Below are 17,875 nucleotides of genomic sequence, written 5' to 3' on the forward strand. Positions count from 1 at the left end.
AAAAAGGTCGGTGATGCTAAAATAAGTCGAATGTATGCAGAATTTGCTTTGCATAATGCAAGGTTTTACTGGATACAGATTCGAATAATAAAGGGTTGATATCAAAGTATTTAAGTTATGAATAGTACGAGGTTTATATAGAATTCATTCCTAAATGTCCTCACATTTTCTCTGTTCGCTGTAGTTCGAAAGGGAAGTAGTTGGGACTTAAAGGAAGCAAATCGCAAATCGTTCTCTAAATATATGCATCATGTGGTGCTTCCCCTTGAAGTATTGGAGTGTATAAGAACGGTATTGGGAGCAATTGATTGGGTAGACCTATCATAAGGTTTACATCTGGTAGTGGAAGCCAAGTTACTTCCATCATAAGTATGACTTGCTCAAGTTCACTTCACATGATCTAGCTTTCAGTTGTCATAAAACTTGCATACACACACCTGACAAATACTAATTTACGAGGTAGTATACCTCATTGTACTCATTCAAGAATGAGTATGTGCGCTGTATAAAGTTTTAAGAAAAGTGCGTACATATGTAAGTTAACTTACCGACGTTACTTTAATGAAACATGGCGAAAAACATGCATACACAATGACATGAATGTGGTAACAAGTCAAACTCACTTTGGTGCGAAGTCCACGTGGTTGACCATATGACCGACCCTCCCTAACCCCATGAACATGACGGCCAGAGACAGCATAGCAACCGCTAGAGAGCGCTCCTCACACGTGCAGTACCCCGTACCAATAAGGCAACCACCTGCGCCGGCGAATGCTATTGACATAAACGGTGTATTTGTTGATTATGTTTGGATTTTAATGATATGTTTCAATATCTGAAGAATTTATTGTCTTAATAATATCCGCAGCTTGAAAGTTCAAATATTATGAAAAAGCAAACTGAAAGTACCATGTGAACGGTGTGCAGAAACATGTTAATGCACGAAGCATGGGTGATTGTAAAAGTAAATGACATACTTAAAAACATAGTTGTTAACTCATGTACATAATATGACACATTTAACGTCCCCGTTGGCAGATATATACATGTATATGGGCAGAATCGTACGAAAACGTGTTTTAATTTAGGATATAATTGAAAATTCGGTTGAAATCGGTTAAAAACAAACAATATAGCGATTTTTATTATGGGTGTCGAGTACGGTATAGTACGAACACGACCTAATTAATATTCATGATTCGACACGTTAATTCAAATCTAAACAAACAAAATTGCGGATACGGGAGAATTTAGTGGGGAGAATGTAAGAACAAATGCAAATACATCTATTACAGACGGAAACTGAGTTGCAACGCTATGTTTTTTCTAAATCTATGTATTTATCGTCCATATGCTAAGTATTTTTTAGCGAGAGCTAAATATATATATATAATTTGCATAACTCGCGACGCTGCAATAATTTTCGCCTATTGCATGTATTTATGATCACTTATATATTATTGTATCGATTCAAACCGATTTAGACCAGGTTTTCGATGTCAACATCGATAAATATATATGTCGATGAATTTATGTAAAGTTTATTTCTCGCTATACGATTTATATGCAAAACAACGATCTATTCCGCGAGACTTTAATGTTTTGGAATGCTTTCAATGCTTCTGTGTAGTCCATATTTTCGTGCGTTCTGTGGCCTCGGTAAAATATAAATTCATGTATGAGTGTTTCATAACCGAAAGCGGCGTTTATAGCTATTATGAAAATCACTTGACAAATACACAAATGTTGTTTATCACACAAAAATAAACACATAAAAAGTGGATTATACTAAATGCAAAATCAAAGTCAACATAATACAACTTCTGTCAGTATAATATTGAAGCTAAACAAACAACTGTCACACATTTTTTTTAATCGGGCAATATTAAGCTGGTTTAATCCCCCCCCCCCCCCCCTTGTCACACATGGTTTGCTTTTGTCATTCCAAAACGATGGTTTCTATTTTAGCCAAGAAGTGTATGTTGTGTTATTTTTGTAGGTGTACATTTGTTTTGCTATGGGCAACTTGATAAAGACAAAGTACGCCTTTCTGAAATTAAAATTGATTTCATTCCGCAAAAATGTCCTTTCACTTTTGTTTTCTGACTTTATATTTACGTAATTAAACATAAACGTGCGTATGATATATTTACATATAGTTTGGAATAGCTTCCTCGTGCGAGTGGTGTTGAGCCATCCCTTTAGACGGATGTAGTCGGCAATATATCCAGCCAATAGGGCGCTCACGAACTGGCAGATGTACGGGATTGCAGAAAGCACTCCGTTCTAGAAAGAACAAGATAAGTATTGATGCACAGCATCAAAGGGCGTCGGGAATTTCAGTGTAAAAGGCACTCAATGAAGTTACATGGAACGATTTTTTTTCCACTGTAAATATTAATATATTGGCCGATTATTTTAAACAAAATAGAAAAAGATACTGGTATAACCATTATCTATGAGTTTGTGTTATAACCCCCAAATAACCAGTATTTATGATGTTGTGTTATAACCCCCAAATAAGCATTATCTATGATTTTGTGTTGTTACCCCCGAATATTTCATAGTTCATTTTATTTACATTTGTTTCCCTTTTTTACTGGTATCCGTGTGCAGTTTTCATTAATGGAACAGAACTGTGTAGGTTTTAAAAAATCTGCTTCATCTTGTTAGCGTAATTTTATATTTTTCTCAACTTCAAGGGGAGATGATTCTGAACTTATCTTTACGTTGCTCATTTACGATAGGGGTTGATATGAAAACGCTGTAAAAGTTTGAAAAAAAAATGAATGATAACTGTAAATTGTATAAAGAAGCTGCATTTCACAATACTTTGAAATTCAGTAAAAGATCATAATAGATGTTTTGCTCCGATATTCATCATTTTCAATAGGATTCAAGCAATACTGATATAAAACACTTAACAAGTTTGGAAAGATTCAGACGAAAGTTCTGAAATCTTTTAAACAAGTGGAAATTGTTTATTTTGTCAACTTTAATAGAAAAAAATACTGGACTTATTGTCCCGATGTTTCTCATTTTAAATGAGGTAAAAATGCTCATTGATATGAAGACACTGTAAGTTTGGTAAGAATCTGATGGAAATGTTGACATAATCACCTAACCAAGCAGTTTTTCACTTTTATTTTTAAATTCAAAGAGACATAATTCTGGACTTAAGGTCCGATATTGCTCATATAGAATTTGGGTTGGGTCCTCATTGATAAATAAAAAACCTGTGAAAGTTTGGGAACAATCGGATGAAAATTGTGGACTTCGAACAAGGATTTCAAAATTTCTCAACTTCTAAGGAAGATACTATGGACGTAATGGTCGGATACTGCTAAAGGGCCCATACCACCACGATAGTTCGCGCTCTATATGTGGTTCTTAAAAAAAAATCCGAGGAGTGCTTGACTCTAGGGAAACGGATTGCTGGGACACAGCTCCTCATTGATAAGCGGCTGCTGACTTTATCGCAACTCATTGTTACAATCAATAATACGTGTCGCGCTTTGCGCTCTATATGTGGTAGGGATAGGCCTATGATAGACAACCATAAAAATACATGGATAATAGATGTGTTGTTTGCATTTATTTTTTAATATAAAACACGTGTATTTTTTATAAGTTATTTAAATGATGTAAGAAATTTTTATTAACGTTGTCACCACGTTGCATCCATTAATTTTAATAAAAATGTCCAATTTTAGTAAAATGGATTTTAAAATGCCTACATAAAATAAAGCTTTATTATATTTATTAACCTGACTGAAAAAAAATTGTCAGCCGCCGAACTGATCCGTTCGTGCCGGAACCCTGGATTGAACCGGGGGGCCTTTAGATGACTGTTGCGTAAACAACTTCAGTCTAACGCTCTCCCAACTGAGCTATTCCGGCTGACATTCACTTATGTACTGCTATTTGGTGAAGTTGTGTATAGCGATCGTTATTATATGTATATTAATAAACTAATACATTGTACGTTTTCGTACCACTACGCCTTCCAATAAACTTGCTTGCGCGATAGGTCGTCAAATATCGTACTACATTGATTTTCCACTAATAAGCAAATTAGAAAAAACACAAAATAAATATATTTTGATTATGTTTTGTTTTTATACAAAACATCATTGGTTTTTATACAAAACCAGAAAGTTTCGCGTATTTACCCAGTCCCTGTAATTTTTCCCGTGTGACCAGTTGTGGATCAGTTATAAATTAAAACAATTAGCTTTGCATTATTGACGATAAATGTTGTAATAAATGTAATAGGAACAAATGCAGTACATGTACTTATTTACACTAGTGTACACAAAAAATCACCACTATGCAAGATATTCTTAAAACAAAAATATATACATTTATCCGTAAAATAACTTCTCCTCCCATAAGCGACAACAAAAATCATTACATACTAGTCGCCGCCCTCTAGGGCGACGCCAATGACCCATGATCGAGTAAGCATTGTTTATCGCTCAAACACAAATATTTAGAATTAATATACAAATGTTGTGTTATTACACCAAGAAGTTTAAAGCGAATGAAAGCATGTACGCAGTTTGGCTCTTTCTCTGGAAGTTGTTATTTACGCATCTGTTAATTGAATGTTAATTGGCTAAGTAGAGCATTATGATTTTAAATATGTATTACATTCGACCAAATGTGTACAAATGATGAAACGTGTCCTAATTATGAAAATGTTATTGGCGAACATAGGACTCCCGAAACTAATTGATACATTCTTGCTAAGCCCCTTATATACCAACATGATTTGTTGTAATTCCATACTTTTGTTTCCGTTGTAAACATTATATATCTTGCATATAGCATTCTATGTTAAAAATACACGACTTGAGAAAACGTGGTCCACATTCTTTTCCAATATAAATTATAGCTCAGTCATATTATCTATGAAATATATGGTTGGCGTGAATAAAAAATGTTTTAATCATTGTCAAATTCAAACATGGTTTAAAGGTTAACCAACATGAAATAGCATTACACAAGTTAAGGTAAGGTATGAGTAAAAAACATAAAAACAAGAAGCAAAAAAAGAAAAACGTGTATGTTGCTTTAACGTAGGTGTACCTATATAAAAAGTATAAAAGTGTTTAGGGTAGATACCAACATGATTTTGTTTGATAACATGTTCTAAACGTTTGCATATTTCAAACACCGCTTACAGCCTCTATGTCGTATTTAAGAACCTCCTTCATGAAGGTGGGGGTGTTCGTGAGCAAGGTGTAGTTTGTCCAGTTGTTGCACACGTGCGCAGTGAGAGTCGCCCACAGACACGGGGCCGACAGTAATGACCGCCAGGGTATGGGTCCAGTCTGAAATTGCGCGTGTATGCTTACTCGACGTTTGCCTAGTTGACTCTCCCATCCTTCTAAATTGGATCAATTTATTTCCAAAATTAGGGATATCTAGTATTATTATTTCTATATTTAGACTATTTCTTACAGAAATTCCTTTAAGCAAACAGCGCAGACCCTGATGAGACGCCGCATCATGCGGCGTCTCATCTGATTCTACGCTGTTTATCAAGGCCTTTTTCTAGAATCTAGGCATAACTGGTTTAATTGTTCATAAAGCAGTTAAAGTTAAAAGCATTCCGACTACTGCCAGTCTTGGAAAAATATTATACGGTTATACAATATGCGTTTAAATTGCAACTGACCTGATGCAACATTTTGCAACACCACTGTTAATATGTCGTAAAACAATACCTGTCGATCTGTGTTGTACTCAATATTCCCATTGATGTACTTCACCTCAGCCGTTGTGATACGAGGATGTTTGCTCGGGGTATCTGCCGCAATATACCACCATGCAATCGACCAAAGCACGCCCAAACCACCTGCATAGTGTGTATGCAAATCTATTATAAGATTAACCATTTTTTTGGTATTTGATCGATTAAACGCCCGATGCTTTTTTTGTACGATACGAGGTGGTAAATCAAAATTTAATTATGTTCATGTAATTTTTTTTGTTCAGTTTGTTTGGTGAATTTGCAACAAACCCTAAATAAAAGACCAGTAAACAACAATATCTTTTCTAATAATTTTAATGAAATAATATTGCATTTATTCTTTATAAAACTGTGGCGTCCGTCAGGATGGGTTTATTGGGTTTTCAGTGTATTATATTCAACAAGACTGGTGGCAGTTTAAATAATATGTTTATTTAGTAGGTTAAAAATGTTCTTTCAAATATAGACACGTTTGGGTGGACACTTTCTCGAAAATACGTTTCAAGTTATTGATAGTTACGCAAGATGTTTGACTCACTTTACTGCCCAGTCAAGTAGAGCTACCAAGATGGAAGTTGTGCTGACAATTTTGAAATCTACCGTCCTTATATACTTTCTCAAAAGTGCCCACGTGACCTTAACTGACCAATGACCATATGACAGCCTGCCATCATCATCCCAATCAGCCAATAGGATTCTGACAGCTCGTAAAATCAACCAATCACAATCTGTCAGCCTGAGCTGTCAGAATCCACCATGATGCTGGCAAATTCGGCGTCTTAGCGGCCATGACAGGTCAGATTTATTCATAACATTTACATACAAATGCATAAATATGGCCTCTCTATAAACAACAGGAACAAATGGAAACAGTTAATGTCATACTTGGTTTTCTATTCATGCACATTATAATTCGTTATAACGGAAAAGTAATGGACAAGAAATGGATTATAGTGTTAAAGTGATTTAAACAATGGACATAGCCAGCCTTATGTGAAAAACGAGGTTAGTGCAATTATTTTTATTATTATTATCATCATCATCATCATCATTATTGTCATCTTCGTCATCATTAATATTAGTATAATTATTAGTAGTATCACTCTGGAAACTGCATTCCACGTAAGTATAAACCTTAAGCAAATAGGCGTATAATGACCGGACTGGGTCATTGCAATACTGATTTCCATATTGTAATATAATGACGAGATCTAATAACTGTGTTTTCCGTTACTTTAACAAATGTATCTGACTTGATGTACGTGTTTATAGCAGGGATCATCTTATTTACGTTATTTAGAACCTAATACAGATAAAATAGAGCCACATTAATAGATCGGTTCAACGTCGATCTAAGGATCCAGAAACATACAAACCATTATAGCAACCTACCCGTAATGTAGAAAATTGAGCCCCAACCGTTATCGAACCCATATTCACATAGTAGCCCGGATGTTGCAAAAGTAAACGCAAAGCCTAATGTTGTCCCTGAAAACATAGGTGACTCTCTACATGCAAAAATATTGTGATAATTATCTGAATGGAAAATAAAATTTACTGTTGATAATACTGCGCATGTTTTTAACTAATTATTATATTAAATTACAATTCAATTTGAACAGTATCAGTATGAATAATCACAAGTGTAGCCATAAAAGGCAATTATTAACATTTGTAAAAAAGATTTAGTGCACACCTGCGTAACAAACGTTAGTTAGTTTGCTTCTCTCGAGAGGCGGTGCCCATCGCCCCCACATTGCATGCATAGCGGGGAATGTCACTGCCTAAAATATGAACATAAAAACGAATTAGCAATTTTAAAAGCAACATGAGAGGTTGCTTGCATAGCGGGCAAATTAATAACCTCCATAAGCACATCCCAAAATGATAAAAATGTTTAACAAAAAAAGGATCGGATGCGTATATCACTGAGGTTATGATAACAATATGGTCGTTTTTCCATTTGCCTTTGTTTGTATATACATACCAAAGAAGGTGTGACCATTTACCGTTAACAGCGTTTACACGCTTATAAAGCAACAAGGTACTTACCGTTAATAACCCCAGCAGCACTCGTATCACATATAACAAGATTACGGTTGTACGGGCAGCGACGGGTTCTAGAATAGTCAGTAAGGATGACAGGAACATGGTGATAAGTAGAACGCGCTTCCCGCCATATCTGAAAGTATGACACATAATTTATCATAAATTCTGAATAGTGCCCACAAAGTCCTATCGTAGAGTCCGTGAATAGTTTGCTTGCGATTCACAAAAGTGAAATAATGTGTTTCGATAAATTATAGTTACCTGCAGAACTGGAAATAGCAATCATTTGTCCGCGTTAAGCATTCCAAGGAAGATTAATCGTTTTTACCAAATGCCTAGCAATATTTGTTAACTAAGCACATGGGTATTCAATCCCCAAAACAATGTTTTTAATGTTTTCCTACGCGCATTTTATCATACATTTATACACCCATCGCGCAGAGATTTGACTCGTTTCGACCATAACTCGTATCAAATCTCCAACGCTATTACTCACCATATAACGGAGCTTGATTCCAATATATCAGTGTTATTATAAATGAATTTAAATCGTTATTTTATCTGAAATGTCCATAATTTGTATATAAAATAACATTCTTAGGTAGAAATTTGCACTGGTTTCATGAAGTAATGGAAAGTACCATCCGAAATTAGTTAAGCTATGGAAGGATTTTACATGTGAATGCGGCGTCTATTATATGCCTGACAGCGAACATAAACAATAAAGAGAGATGTCTATTAATATACAAAATGCTTCATTTACCTGTCGGCAATCATGCCCCCGGGGAGCTGTGTCACTATAAGAACGAGGCAAGCAACGTAGATTTCATGGTGGAGTCCCAGTCGAATTCGGCCCTCTAGAATATTATGAAATACCGGTACTAGTCAATTCACTGTATCACTGCCAGTGGAAAAGGCCAATAAACAAAAATATAGGCTAATCAGAGACACTCTCCGCTTTTATGACATTATTCGTTTAAATGAAGTCTCTTCTTAGCACAAATCCAATTTAGGCGGAAAGTGTCGTCCCTGATTAGCCTGTGCGGACTACACAGGCTAATCTGGGACGACACTTTACGCACATGCATTATGCCCAGTTTTCTCAGAACACGATTCAATTAATAAATGAAATGTGTGTTTATGTTAAACGTTTAATGCGCATGTACTTATCAGTTAAATATTGATCATAATTGTGTATTAAGACAGTGTATGATTTCAAATTTCAAACGCAGTATGCATTTCTTCGGTTTTTTTAGTTTATATTTTTCTTCCACATCTATCGGTTAACACGAATTATGTGTAAAGCGACTGACGAAATAAAATTTACAGTATGTACAAATGTTATCCTGAAATATTTACATCATTCGAGTTTGACGCCTTCTCGTTTTCTGCGACACAAGTTCCTTCGCCATTCGGAGGAGCGGCTGTCGTATTCCAGGTGTTATTTTTCCCGCTAAAATCAGCGACAGGAGTCTTGATCATGCATACAACTGCGACACTGAGGTTGACACGCAGTGCGTACACAACGCCAAATCCGAAAAATCCTATGTAGGCTAACAACCACCTTGGTGAGCAGCATCCTGGGACTAGAACGGATGATTCAATATAAAGATCAGGCAGTCAACAAACCGTTTTAAAGCATCAACTTGAGATACATGTATTGTGTTTAAAACACACCGAGTGTATTTTTTCAATCGTTTATTTTAAGAAAGTTTAAGATGCCGGTATGATCAACAAAAAATTCGGATTAGAAAAAAAGCAATCGACCCGTAAGCGAATAATTTAACTGTGTAACCTCATTTATTTTTAATTGTGCATAATTTAAACATAACGTAAAGTGCCATTAAGAATGTTTTAATATAGTCATTATTTACGAAAGTTTCCTTCAAATCATTCATAGAAATGTTCAACAACTTTCTAAATGTATATGCAGATACGGGATGCACTAGTGTTTACATAAATCTTCAAATAAATGCAATTCGAAAATCTAACCTTATGCAGCCAGGTTTATTTGTTCATGGCTATTAATAAATTTTGTGTGTATGGTAACATTGCGGTATTTGCCCACAATTTTGAGCAATTATGTGAATCGTCTGTACAAAATTTACAGTTATTGAAATTAATATTTTTCATTTTCATAATATAACACAATTTCAAGTTTTTATTTTTATAAATATTTTGTTTTTATTTTTATACATATTTTTTTAATATGAGCATTTTTACAACATAACGTTATTGTTTTACCTTTTTCGGATGAATTATTTTACGGTTCCATTCCTAATATTGCTGATTACTGTGGTAATGTGCGTTTTCGCTTCACCAAAGATAAAATGGTGCGTAGCGCTACCAAAAAAACCGCAAATAAGAGTAGGTTGTTCAATGTCCTTAAATGGTATCTGCTACGCGATTTTATAAATAAATAAAGGTGCAACATGGTGTCACGTTATGGTAGGAATTTGTAGGTGGAATATTTTGGGATTACTTTATTGAAAAATGACAGTCACAAAGTGCACATATGTACAAATAAGCTAATCGTTGAGGGAGAGATTAAAGAAGTTGACAAAAGGCCGGGTATGTTTGTATTGGTCAAGCAAAAGTGTTTATACAGATACGTGGAATTTAACAGTCAACATTGAAAAAACTAAGGTCATGGTATTCCGGAAAGGAGGCACAATTAGTAAAACAAGAGCACCGCCTTGCGGGTGCAGACCGCTCATCTATTTTCTTTTTAAAGGTGAAGGGACTCTCATTTTCAATCACAAAGGAGGGAGGGGCGGAGTGAAGAGGGGTGTATAGTGTGGGGTTGTGGACATTTATAACATTATCTTCCAAAAAAGCGAAAAAAAAATCGGGGGCGGGGGGGGGGGGGGGTGGGGGGGCGATGGGGGGGTATAGTGTGAGGGTGTGGTGGTAATTTGTGAGATGATCTAAAAAAAAAAAAAAAAAAAAATGGGGGGTGGGGTGGGGGGGGGTGGGGTGGGGGTATAGTGTGAGGGTGTGGTGGTAATTTGTGAGATAATCTTAAAAAAAATAAAAAAAATAAAAACAACAAAAAATAAATGGGGGTGGGGTGGGGTGGGGGGTGAGGTGGGGGTATAGTGTGAGGGTGTGGTGGTCATTTGTGAGATGATCTTAAAAAAAAAAATAGGGAGGGGAAGGGGGGAGGGTGGGGAGGGGGGGGAGGGGGGGGAGGGCACGGGGGATGGTTTGGTTGGAGTCTTTTGTGGTATGTCAGGTAAGAGTAGTTTCGTCAAAGTATCAATCAAATCTAATCATAAATAAAGAAGTTATGGCAATTTTAGCAAAATTTAATAATTTGACCTTGAGAGTCAAGGTCATTCAAAGGTCAAGGTAAAATTCAACTTGCCATGTACAGTAACCTCATGATGCCATGAAAGTATTTGAAGTTTGAAAGCAATAGCCTTGATACTTAAGAAGTAAAATGGATCGAAACACAAAATTTAACCATATTTTAAAATTTACTAAGTCAAAAAAGGGCCATAATTCCGTAACAATGACAATCAGAGTTATGCAACTTGTCCTTTTACTGTACCCTTATGATAGTTTGTGAGTGTTCCAAGTATGAAAGCAATATCTATGATACTTTAGGGGTAAAGTGGACCAAAACATAAATCTTACCCAAATTTTCAATTTTCTAAGTATAAAGGGCCCATAATTCCGTCAAAATGCCAGTCAGAGTTACATAACTTTGCCTGCACGGTCCCCTTATGATAGTTAATAAGTGTTGCAAGTATGAAAGCAATAGCTTTGATACTGTAGGAATAAAGTGGACCTAAACACAAAACTTAATCAAATTTTCAATTTTCTAAGTATAAAAAGGGCACATAATTCTGTCAAAATGCCAGTCAGAGTTACATTACTTTGCCTGCACAGTCCCCTTATGATAGTTAGGTAGTGTTGCAAGTATGAAAGCAATAGCTTTGATGCTTAAGAAATAAAATGGACCTAAACACAAAACTTAACCAAATTTTCAATTTTCTAAGTATAAAAAGGACACATAATTCTGTCAAAATGCACGCCAGAGTTACCTAACTTTGCCTGCCCAGTCCCTTCATGATAGTAAGTAAGTGTACCAAGTTTGAATGCAATAGCATTGATACTTACTGAGAAAAGTGGACCTAAACGCAAAACTTAACCAAAATTTTCAATTTTCTAAGTATAAAAAGGGCACATAATTCTGTCAAAATGCACGCCAGAGTTATCTAACTTTGCCTTCCCAGTCGCCTCATTAAAGTAAGTAAGTGTAACAAGTTTGAATGCAATAGCATTGATACTTACTGAAAAAAGTGGACCTAAACGCAAAACTTAACCAAAATTTTCAATTTTCTAAGTATAAAAAGGGCACATAATTCTGTCAAAATGCACGCCAGAGTTATCTAACTTTGCCTGCCCAGTCCCCTCATGATAGTAAGTAACTGTACCAAGTTTGAATGCAATAGCATTGATACTTTCTGAGAAAAGTGGACCTAAACGCAAAACTTAACCGGACGCCAACGCCAAATCCAACGCCGACGCCGACGCCGACGCCAAGGTGATGACAATAGCTCATAATTTTTTTTCAAAAAATAGATGAGCTAATAAAACGTTAAAATGGACGTATAACGGTCAAGAAATAGAAATTCCCTTACATCCCTCCTTTGCCTATATAGCAAACAAACAAAAACTCTGTTTTTTGGTACTAGCCGCAGGGACTCGCATACCGGCTGAATTAAAAGAACGGGCTACTAAACGTAACATAATTGTCAACAAATAAATATTATAACAATTGTTCTTAATATTTACATAATTATAACAATTACAAACCTAAACACTTAGACACCCTTAGCCTGTCATCTATCGAATCCTTGACATAACCATCCTTCGCGGACTCACTGGACCATCGTCCGTGACGCTAAAACAAACGGTCAGGAATACCCATGTTAGCTGCCGCTGTGGCTCCACCCGATCTCAATGAACGTAAACCATAACATTTTATATCACTTACAAAAGGTTTGATAGCATCAATTAAAAGTTTTCTTAAATTGCTGTATGATAAATGTTTATCACATTGCCTTAGTTTAAAACCTTCTTTTGTTTTTGACAGTTGAGAGAAGACAAAACATTCTGAATCACTTGGTATCTTAGCCCACACCAAATATCTTTCAAGATTAACTACTGGGCATAAAACAGTACCAGTTCTAGCTAAAGGCACCCATGCTCCATCCCGATACTTGTCGGTCTTGGATGACTGAATAAAAATACTCATATACATTGGGTAAATAATAATATCACATCTCTTTAAATTCAACAACTCACTACTTCTTAAAAATGCAGCATAGGAAAGTAACAGTGCACAAATTGTCCTTTGATTAAACACATTATTTTCTTTATACAAACAGTGAAAAACTTGTTCAAGTACAGATACAGAAATTGGTTCTTTTCTATTCGAATGTTTGCTTAGTCTCCTCTTAGCAGCCTCTAACACATTTTTAACTAAATTAGAATCGATTGGTGATTGTAAGTCCAACAAGTCATGATACCACTTTATACTATAAAAAGCATTCACAATAGGACTTGGTGACTGAGCAGTTTGAATTAAAGATGTCATATATAAAGCCACATGAAACGCCTTGGCGGGAAAAGTATCCTCACTGGTTAAGTTATTACTCAAAGCCCAATCACACCACCTTTTAAACCCCCTTCTGTATGCCTCTGATGTGTTCATAGCTCTTGATTCTTTGAGTAACTCCGGCAGCAAGGACACTCCCCCACCAAGACGTCAGGCAGCGCGTTTATGTCATCTGCATGTCTCTGAAAAAAACAGATGTAAACACACAAATGTATGTTAATAAAAAGTTCAAAACAAACTAATACATCCCTATGTATATTAATAACCCGACAGCCGATACCGGCTTAAACGCACATTCCCACACCTGGTGTGTAACAAGCCACTGTGGCTTCTATTAAGACAAGCGCCTTAACCGCTGAACCATCAGCGCATACTCATTCAAGAGTAAAATTAACAACATATTAAAACACACAAATTCGTGTTTATAAAAACTTTAACATTAACCCACTCATTAAAACAACAACAACAGATAAATGCATTAATTTATAATACAACCACGACAACCGATACCGGCACGTCGCACCGTGCTTAAACGCACGTTCCCACACCTGGTGTGTAACAAGCCACTGTGGCTTCAATTAAGACAAGCGCCTTAACCGCTGAACACAACAGCGCATACTCATTCACGAGTAAAATTAACAACATATGTAAACCGACAACTTCGTGTTAATAAAAAATTCAACATAAACACACACATTTAAAAAACAGACAAATACATTCCAATTTCTATTACAACCACTACAGCCGATACCGACACCTCGTATCGTGCTTACACGCACGTTCCCACACCTTGTGTGTTACAGGTCACTGTAAAATGGCAAGCGCCAGAACCGCTGTACACCTCAGCGCATACTCATTAACCATGCACGAAAACCTCGTGCTCCCGAAAACCTCGTGCTCCCTCTTTTGAATTTAGGTCAAAAACATAATTAGTTATATAGGGAAACACCTTATTCATGATATGGTAAATTACACATGACGAGTACAGCCTTTAAAACTCAACGAAAAAAGCAATCATTCTGAACCGCAGGTTTTCTGTACCAAATATTCCAACACCATTTCTGCATGGTGTATATGAATCTTTATTTGTAGGCAAAAAGATAAAATCTTTAACAAATGCACTAAAGTCGCCAGAATTATCACATATAAGTGGCCAAAAACTAGCCGATTTCCATTCTGGCGCAACCAAAACGCCTTTCGCTTTACAATACGCCATTTTACTCAAAACTCTGGGAATTAGAGTAACAGGAGGAACGTACAGCCCAAAAAAACATATTCCAGTCAAATGTAAATGCATCGATACCTGTTGATTTAGGGCACCAAAATCTACTAAAGAATGTTAAAACTTTAGCATTATGTTCTGACGCAAAAACATCTACATCTAAATGGCCCCATTTACTTTGCAACATTTCAAATACATTTTAACCAATTCCCCAGTCATCCGTCTCTACAATCTTAGATAAATAATCTGCCAAACCGTTTTCTTCTCTCGGAATCCATTCAACTTCTAAATGAATTGAATTTTTCGCTGTTAATTGGAATATTTTGATAGCTAAATCTTGTAGATCCTTTTTCATAGAACCTTTTTTAATAACACTACAAACTCCCTGATTGTCTGTAAACCATTTAACGCGGTGACTTGCAAGCACATCAATTAATGACTTTAAAACTCTATAAACTCCACAAAGTTCCCGCCAAGTAGGAGACATTTTAGTCTCCTCTGACGACCATGACCCATGCGCCACACCATTCACCGTCCCTACCTCATATCCGGCATAAGACACAGCAGATGCATCACTGTATACTATTTTTGAGCACGCGCCAGTAGCAACAAGCAATCTTTTGTTAAGCAAATTGAGCGTTTCTCTCCAAAATGCCAATTACTCTACACTATCGATTGACAACTTAACGTACGCATTCCACGTGCACTCTTTCGCAACATCGATACTCAAATATCTAGTCATTATTTGAGCTACAGGGCCAATTACAATACTCATAGAAATAATTTGACCAATAAAACTAGCTACCTTTCTTACTGGCAAATATACAGAGCCCAATAAACTCTTGATGGTATTCATAGCCTTGCTAATTCTTCTTTCAGGAATTCTTATTGAAAACTCTCTCATATTAATATTAACACCCAGCCACTCCATTTCCTGTACTGGTTCCCAGATACATTTATCTACATTAGGGATAAACCCAGAAAGAAGCAAATCTTGCTTTATATCAGACGCAAGCTTTTTCGTCTCCTCATAATTATCATGTGTACCAAAACCATCATCCAAGAACATAATAACTCGTTTACCTTCGCCCCTCCACTTTGCTATAAGTGGCCTTGTAAGCTTAGTGAAAAAATAAGGTGCTACACTCAACCCGAATGCAAGAACCTTGAACCTAAAGTAACTAACTACACCATGATCATCTTCAAACGAAAACCCAAGGTAAGTCGTATGTTCAGGATATATATCCACAAAATGGTAAGCAGAATGTATATCAAACTTTATCATATATCCCCTTTCTTTAACAAACATCAAACCTAATCTCAAATCCTCATATTTAACCGATTGTTTCCATACGTGTTTATTTACCCATCTCAGATCCAAAATGAGACGCTTTTTACCATTACTTTGAATGGATACAGAAAGTGGATTAAACAACACGAGGAGGGGCATCTGTTTTTTTCTACCAAATCCCGATCGAACAAATTTGTAATGGCTTTCCTTACAAACTCCCTATTATCACGTGCTGATTTATTGTTTTTAAGCAATACGCTTTCGGGTAAAGAATAAAATGGAATCTTATAACCGTGTTCTATAGAATCAATAATAAATTGATTGGCGCCAATGTTTTTCCAAAATTGGATATGTTCTTTCAATCTATTTTTAACAATAATGTCTTTCTGACCTTGCTCGTAAATAAAATAATCATTAGTAAATCTGTCATTTTGTTCATGAATGTAATACTCATCTTTAAATACAGCACTTTCGGTCACGGGTGGGCTCGCCTCAGTGGCATCAGTACTTCCTGGCCTGAGCGCTCGCTTGCTGCCCTCTGGTGGTGGGGCGCGTCCGCCGGATGTGACCGACCTGTCCACACGCGAAGCATGGCCCGAGCTGGGGACCCCATCCAGAGTAGCCACGAAAAGAACCAATCGACGGTGGTGTGGGCCTCTGTGGTAACGGGTACGGCGCCAGACGTGTTCCTGCCTGTCCCTCAAGCAACTGACGGAGTGCGTCCGAGTGTCCATACAGGACGGCTGGCTTTTTCTTTAACTTCGCCTGCTTAACCTTCTTTTTCTTTAAAGCTTTAGAATCCACCCTATTGATTCTCGACTCGTCATCAGAGTCACTCGCGAGGGGGTTCTGTTCATACTGTTTGACAGTTTCCCACCCGCCTTCTGACGTTTCCGCTATCCTTATGTGTTTATTTCTCGTGTGAATTTTCTTGGCAACCTCCGATAAAACTTCCTTTGCGTAGTCGCTTTTCTGGTTTTCAATTGCCCACATGCATTGCTTGATTCCTTCATGGACATCACAATTGAAATCATATTGCTGTTTGTGTCCTTCATATTTCCATTTAATGTCATTATGGTCTTGTTTAGACGACACTGGTAAACTAACTTACTGTTTCAAAGAAGTTATATCAACTTGCTGTTTCTTTAATTCAAACAGAATTTCCTTTAAATTGTTATTTATGTCTTCCGAACACGTGGCTCGCTCCATGTCGTCCATTGTGTAAACCCCAGCCGAAAAATAACATGTATACCGTGCGAGTTCCCAAAGCTGAATGACGAAAACTGACCACGTTTTAACCATGCACGAAAACCTCGTGCTTCTAGAGCGCCTCTAGCGGCAAATTCATACTGAAGGGAAAGTAATTTTTGACTCATTCAATAAATTTCAAACATTGAAAATTATATTTGTTAACAATTTTAATTACCTTGGAATTGTCGTGTCAAGCGGTGGCTCATTTGTGGCCGCAACAAATACACTGTATGGCAAAGCTTTAAAAGCTATGCATTCTTTGTTCTCTCTAACAAAAGACATGAACGTACCTATAAATATCATGTTTAATTTATTCAATGCATGTGTATCATCAATTTTAAACTATAACTGTGAGGTTTGGGGATTTATGAAAGCGGAAAACATTGAGCGCGTTCATCGTAATTTTTTTAAAAGAATATTAAATGTAAACAAACTCATTATCGCTATTTGCCGAAGTTGGTCGATTCCCCTTGTATTTAGACAGATATGTCAGGATCGTTAAATACTTTTTGAAACTATATACAGTAAAACAGAGTAATTGTATTCTTCAACACATTTTACTATCACAGAGACTAGAAATTGAACGAAAAAATAACACAAACAATTGGTCATCGAGAGTACGGGACATTCTCAACCAAACCGGTTTTAACGATGTATGGCTATTTCCCGATTCCG

The 17,875-nt window shown here is 36.4% G+C and overlaps 1 protein-coding gene and 1 long non-coding RNA gene across 12 annotated transcripts in view; both read right to left on the reverse strand.

The window, feature by feature from the left end:
• LOC127882255 (sialin-like) overlaps positions 1–17,875 on the reverse strand; it is a 53,461-nt gene that overhangs the window by 2,348 nt on the left and 33,238 nt on the right. Inside the window, exons 4-11 of one of the 10 annotated variants that reach the window (XM_052430804.1) lie at positions 8,571–8,596; positions 7,811–7,940; positions 7,455–7,542; positions 7,151–7,246; positions 5,733–5,863; positions 5,187–5,336; positions 2,154–2,286; positions 624–774 (exon numbers count right to left, since the gene is read on the reverse strand). The exons of 2 other annotated variants lie outside the window; for them this stretch is intronic. In XM_052430804.1, the coding sequence (XP_052286764.1) occupies positions 624–774; positions 2,154–2,286; positions 5,187–5,336; positions 5,733–5,863; positions 7,151–7,246; positions 7,455–7,542; positions 7,811–7,940; positions 8,571–8,596 (905 nt within the window). The remainder of the gene's footprint in view (positions 1–623; positions 775–2,153; positions 2,287–5,186; positions 5,337–5,732; positions 5,864–7,150; positions 7,247–7,454; positions 7,543–7,810; positions 7,941–8,570; positions 8,597–17,875) is intronic. 7 more of the 10 variants (XM_052430805.1, XM_052430803.1, XM_052430808.1 and 4 more) reach the window with 7 other exon arrangements.
• On the reverse strand, positions 8,606–17,309 carry LOC127882266 (uncharacterized). 2 transcript variants are annotated; one of them, XR_008050467.1, is made up of 4 exons: positions 13,985–17,302; positions 12,632–13,740; positions 9,167–9,393; positions 8,606–8,664 (listed from the first exon to the last, which is right to left on the reverse strand). It is a non-coding gene; the product is annotated as an uncharacterized LOC127882266 (long non-coding RNA). The 2 variants fall into 2 exon arrangements; XR_008050466.1 differs by having other exon boundaries at positions 12,632–17,309.

This window comes from Dreissena polymorpha, chromosome 5, assembly GCF_020536995.1.
Source record: "Dreissena polymorpha isolate Duluth1 chromosome 5, UMN_Dpol_1.0, whole genome shotgun sequence".
NCBI classification, from domain to species: domain Eukaryota; kingdom Metazoa; phylum Mollusca; class Bivalvia; order Myida; family Dreissenidae; genus Dreissena; species Dreissena polymorpha.